This window comes from Aythya ferina, assembly GCF_964211825.1.
Source record: "Aythya ferina genome assembly, chromosome: 26".
NCBI classification, from domain to species: Eukaryota; Metazoa; Chordata; class Aves; order Anseriformes; family Anatidae; genus Aythya; species Aythya ferina.
Window position 1 is genome coordinate 928,009 of NC_140324.1, and position 6,000 is coordinate 934,008.

The 6,000-nt window shown below is 51.0% G+C and overlaps 1 protein-coding gene across 1 annotated transcript in view; it reads right to left on the minus strand.

The window, feature by feature from the left end:
- MLLT1 (MLLT1 super elongation complex subunit) overlaps window positions 1-4,784 on the minus strand; it is a 32,623-nt gene extending 27,839 nt beyond the window's left edge. Inside the window, exons 1-2 of the mRNA XM_084498498.1 lie at window positions 4,645-4,784; window positions 1,295-1,475 (exon numbers count right to left, since the gene is read on the minus strand). Of these exons, the coding sequence (XP_084354624.1) occupies window positions 1,295-1,475; window positions 4,645-4,656 (193 nt within the window). The 5' untranslated portion in view covers window positions 4,657-4,784. The remainder of the gene's footprint in view (window positions 1-1,294; window positions 1,476-4,644) is intronic.
- Between the last annotated feature and the right edge of the window lie 1,216 nt (window positions 4,785-6,000).

Genomic DNA, 6,000 nt, shown 5'->3' on the forward strand with positions numbered 1-6,000 from the left:
CCCAAGTAATTTATAGTGGTACTCCTAGGCAGTCAGCACTCCTGGTAACACTACGTAACAACACTGCAGATGCAGTTAACACAATCTTAAATAGATTTAAGTCCCTGCTGCTGCCAAGAAGGGCAATTCCTGCTCCTCCACCTCAACCACACGTTCCAGCCGCCCCAAGCAAACAATAAGGTTCACGGTGCTGCACAGTCAGGAAGAGCAAAGAATTGATCCAGCACAAAGACATTAAAATTCTGATGTTCTCCCCAGCTGGATCAGCCCCCCAGCCTTGCTGATTGCACAGCACTTACCACAAATACATTACAGAACGTCCTGAGTTGGAAGGGACCCCCAAGGTTCATCAAGTCCAACTCCTGGCTCTACACAGGACCACCCCAAAATCAGACCATGTCTGCAAGAGGTATCCAAACGCTTCTTGAATTCTGACAGCCCAGTGCTATGCCCACTGCCCTGGACAGCCTGTCCCAATGCCCAACCACCCTCTGGGTGCAGAACCTTTTCCTAACACCCAGCCTGACCCCCCCCCCGTCCCAGCTCCGTGCCGTTCCCTCGGGTCCTGTCACTGTCCCCAGAGAGCAGAGCTCAGTGCCTACTCCTCCACTCCCCTCGTGAGAAAGCTGCAGTCTGTCGTGAGGCCTCCCCTCAGCCTCCTCTTCCCTGGGCTGAACAAACCAAGGGACATCAGCTACCCCTCACACATCTTCCCCTCCAGACACTTCACCATCTTTGTTGCCCTCCCCTGGGCACAAAGTGTGCACACACACCCGTGCAGCTGGAGTGTCCTGAGGCAGAGACCCCCCTTTGGCTGCAGTGAATTCCATTGCCTTAAATACCCATGCCGGAACCCTGCAGAAAACCTCACAGCTACTTAGGGACCGATGCAGAAGTTTACTTACTTCTAATACACTAGCCCTGTAAATACACTAGCCCTGTAGGAAGGCCACTCATCCATTGTATTCTTCCAGCTTTTGTTGGCCAGTATTAACAAACCACTCCCCCTTCGTCTTTTATACCATGAATCACCTGTCACTGTCTGGAGGACCTGCATATACTAATGCTTACAGAAGAGAAAGCATCTCACCTCCAAACCTTTCATCAGAAGAAAGGTCCCGTTCTTCCTGCCCTTCCTCAAACAAAGATGGAAAGGTTAAGACAAATGCACACAATGTACATTTTGTTCTTCAAGAGGAGATTTTACAAAAACCTGATGGAACAAGACAACCCACACTGCACAGTGCTGTTTCACACAGAAGACCCAATAACCCATCTTCAAACCTTGACTCACCTCGCTTGGGTTTTGGGAAGCTCTCATGTAGGCGGAAGACCACCCTTTCCACAAAGTGCTGGATGTCACACTGCTCCGGGCCACGGACAAACACCATCCAGTCATGAGTGAACCCTTCGGTGGTGGGCTTTTTCCGCAGTTGGGCTCTGTGCCCCAGCTCCAATTTGACTTGAACCGTGCACTGTTTGAGGACAGAGGTAAGACCATAAGCAAAATGGAACAGATTACGTGGGATGGCTAATGCTGAGCCCCACAGAGAGAAGACACTAGATAAGCACAGGGGAAGAATACAACAGCCTCCACCAAGAGATTAGTCTCATTCTGAAGACCGGTGTTGGCAACCAGAAAAGGTACCAAAAATAGTTCCTAGCACCACTTCATACCTATTTATCCCCTAATATTAACACTGCAGAGAAAGCAGCTGTAGAAGAGGAATAGGTTTATCTACCTCACTTATCAAATACATTGTCGGCAAAGTCTAATTGCAGAATTTTTATTCCTAGAAAGTGTCAGAGAGAGAACTTGATGTTCGCAGCTTACAGAATTCACAGTGCTAACAGAAAACTAATCTTAAAACAGGAAAAATCAAGTCACAAATTGGTGGCTTTTGATATTGTCAGGAATGTGTAATTCAGTAGAACACAGCTACAATCCTTCATTCTTCTAAATACATTTTATTAACACACTTTCACAAAGTCAATGTATATTATGTCTGCACAATATCCGATACTAAAATGACCTAATTCTGATTTGCAGGCTCAAATCGTACTCTAATCAGAGAAGAACAGAAGCAGGAAAGGTGTATTCAGTGTCTAAGAATTTTGTTTTGTTTTTTTAAATCCTATTAAATGTCTTAAAAAACAGATTAAATTAAATTGTGATTATGCACACATTTTTGGTGACTTCACAGTCAGAAAAAAGCAAATGAATTAAAAAGATGTAACAGAGGAAAAAGCAAGTAAGATTCAGACACAAGTTACAGCAAACAAATCTTAGGGCACGATTTCTAGATGATGGAATCACACCTAACGTATCTGACTCCTTACTGGGTTAATTTTGTGCACACACATTATACAAACTAGACCAGCAGCACAGCCATCTCAAACTAAACAACCAAATTCAGCTTCAGTAATTGGAAGTTTATTAAAAATGGGGGAGTGGAGAGGGCTGGTTTTTAATCCTTACATCCTTCTTCACCTCAGACTTGAAAATAATGCCTTGTTCTTTCTGGCAGTTCCCAATTAGGAGAGGCAACATTATTTGTCATTATCCGTAACACAAGTGGACGCAGACCCAACCTGAGGGCATGACGTTAAACAATGAATAAAAACCGAAAGCTTCCCAAGCTCCAGCCAAATGCTTAGGGAAAGTATTACCCTTATTTCCTCACTGAGAAACTGCAAGAGAAAACACAACCATGATTAATGCTCAAAAACCATTTTCCATGTCCAGCCTGACATTTTATCAGAGTATGATTTTCAGAGTATGGTTAATACTTTCTGAAAAAGCTCAAGTCACTTAATCGCTGTATGCTTTTTTCTTGGTAGAAGGATCACAGAGTACCAGGCATCAAAGCCTGATCTCCCAAATTATCGTCCAGTGCTAATTTCAACTATAAACCTTAGCACGGCCTTTCAAGCAATTATCTTTACAGTAAAATAGCCCCAGCCACCGTCCAACACATCAACACTAACACTTAGGGACAAACTCATCTAATCAATTGCTTCACCTGTTTTAGTGAAACATTCCTTTAGATTTCCTTCCTCTGCAAGTCCTCGTGGCAGGCCATTTTCCCTCTTTTGTGCGTTAGGGTTCATCTACACTGGCTCCATCTCACTCCTGCACTAAAACCAACGCTGCATGGCCGCCTGTTCTTCCATACCACGTTACGGACTAAGGAAAAGGCAAGGTGTTTGGCTCAAAGTGCCACAATCTTTCCCAGGGTGTAAGTGCAGAGACAGTCTGCCAGCAGTCTGGGCTCACCTTGGAGGGTGCTCATGGGCACGCTTTTTTTGGGAATATCCCACTGCTCAGGTAGGCATTTGCATCAGCTGATCCAGTCTGTTCTGCAGCCTCACGTTATCAATTACATCATTACCCTTTAAATTTTGCTACTGTTGCCAGTTACTAGCCCTCTCCGGAGAAGTGCAAATGGCTGTCACTCTACAGAATTTGCCTTTCTAGTTGAAACGGCTGAGAAATTTTAGCTGAGAAACAGATGGGACTATGTGGAAGAGAACAAAATTAAACATTAAAAAAAAAAAAAAAAAGAACTGTTTAGCTGAGAGTGAAAGTTGTACTTGCTATACTTCTCACATATCGGTCCAATTAACAATCTCTACGAATTAAGCCAGAAGTTGAAACACATTTGAAAATAAGATCTCCCAACATAACAAACATCTGAAGTTGCTCCACTGAAAATGGAGTGTTTCTTTTTCTTTCCCTCAAGCATGTCTCTCAACAAAGGGAAACCAGGATCCTAGTCAAACGATTTGTAATAATACAAAGGAGGCTGCTTTTCAACTTAATAAACGCTCTGTAGCGCGCTCTGGTATTTGTTTGATGCGCTAATTGCCTGAAAGCCATGACCAGTCTCCATTCGGTCTCCTTCGGGTTATTATTCACGGGATAGCGGGCCTTACCTCGCCAGCCCGGGGGTGACCTACTAGCAGCCCGCACGCCAGCTTCGCACACAAAAGGCCTGCACCAGCCTGCCGTGGCGAGCCCAGGTGAACTTCCAGCATTCCTCCTCCTCTTGCTGAGGCACCGCAGCGGCGCTGCCGGGGGCTGCCCGCCGCCACCACCCCCCCGGGAAGGAACCCGGGGCAGGAACGTGCGGGAAGCGCGGGGCCACCCCCCGCCGGGGTGAGGCTGCAGCGCGGCCACCCATGAAGGGGCGAGGGCTCAGCAACCCCCCACCCCCCCCAAAAAAAAAAAAAAAAAAAAAAAGAGTGGAAGGGGGTGAGGCAAAGGGAGGGGGAGGCTGCCCGAAATGGGGGGGGGGGGGTCCCGAAAAGGGAGGGGGGGGGCGGAATGGGGGGAGGACGCAAGGAAAGGGGGAGGTGCCCTAAAGGTGGGGGGACAAAAAGGGAGGGGGGGGAGAAAGAGGGGAGGATGCCCGAAATAGGGGGGAGGGGACGAAAAAGGGGGGGGCTTACCCGAAAAGGGGGGGAGGGGGGCTATCCGAAAAGGGGGGAGGGCACGATGCTGCCAGCTCCTGCAGGGGCGATGCAGCCCCCTCCTCTCCCTGTGCTGGGGTCCCATCCCCCTGTGTGTCTGTTGGTGGGGGAGGCGCCCAGGACCCCCCCCTTTCCCCCCCCCAAGCAGCACGGCCCCGCCGCCCCCCTCACCTGATTGTCCATGGCTGGGCGCAGCGCTGCGGGCCCCGCTCGCTCGCTCGCTGCCCGCCGCGGCGGTTCGGCTGCCGGTCTGCGGGGGGGGCCCTCGGATCCCCCCCCTTTTTTTTCCTTCGTCTTCTCCCCCCACCCCCCCTCCCCTCCCCTCCCCACAGCCTCGCTGCTGATTCCTCTCCTCCTCCTCCTCGGCCGCAGCCCCTCACGGCCCCGCCGCCCGCCTCATTGTGTGTCACTCACAGGCACCAGCCCCGCCGCCACCACCCGCCCCCCCCCCACCCCGCCGCCCGCCCCGCGGAAGCGGAAACCGCCGCCGCCAGACGGACACCGCCCTCCGCCAACGGCAGCGCCGCTTCCCGCCTCTGGGCGGGGCTTCCGCCCGGGAGCTCTCGGACTCCCCCGCCTCCTCTTGACGGGCGGGGGGAGCATCCAATGGAAGGCGGGTAGAATGCTGAGAGGGAGGGGAAAAGGGCGGGGCTCCCGATGGGTCAAGCGGGGAGTGGGAGGCGGGGCTTCGCCGCCCCCCTCAGCTCACCCTCCCCCCACCCTCCCGCCTGTCTCCCATGGCGGTTGCGGTGCTGTGGCGCTGTCCTGCCCGGGCCCCGGCGGCGTTACCGGAGCCGCTCCCCGCCCCCGTCCCTGTCCCTTAATACCCCTTAGCAGGGCACTGCTTGGACGCTGACCGCTGTTAGGTGCGGTGTTTAGGCCTTGTTGCGTGCCCCAGCTGCGCCAAGCTGCCCCTTTGCCTGTGTCGTCCTATTCATCCCAGCCGCCGGCGGCTGCGGATCTTACCCGTTTATTAATTTCCTACACAAGTGAGCTGAGAACAAGTGAAACCGCTGGGCCCGGTACAGCGGACTGCAGTGTGGAATGGCTGGGCAGGGCTAAGCCCATACAGGGGAGGAAGCCAGCGGCACCGTGCTCCCTCAGCGGCTGGTTTTCCTTATTCTCCCTTCGTCTCCTTCCTCATTTTCCCTCCATCTCTCCCCGTTGTTTCTTTCTGTCTCCATTATTTCTCTCTATATCTCCTTCATTCTCCCATGTTCCCCCTCAGTCTCCATCATTTTTTCCTTACTGACCTTCATTTTCCCTTCATGTCCCCCATTTTCCCTATTTCTCCCTCCTTCACGCTCCCTTGTTTGACATCTCCCTATTTTTCCCATTGCTCTCCCTCATTTCTCCTCAGTGTCTGCCATTTTTCTTGCAGTTCCATTTTCCCTTGCTCTACTTCATTTTCCCACTTGCTCTCTCATCTCCTCTTATTATCATTAATCTTCCTCACTATTTTTCAGTCTCCCTAATTTTACCCCCTTATCTCCCTCATTTTCTTTCAGTGTACCCCTTTTCCCGTAG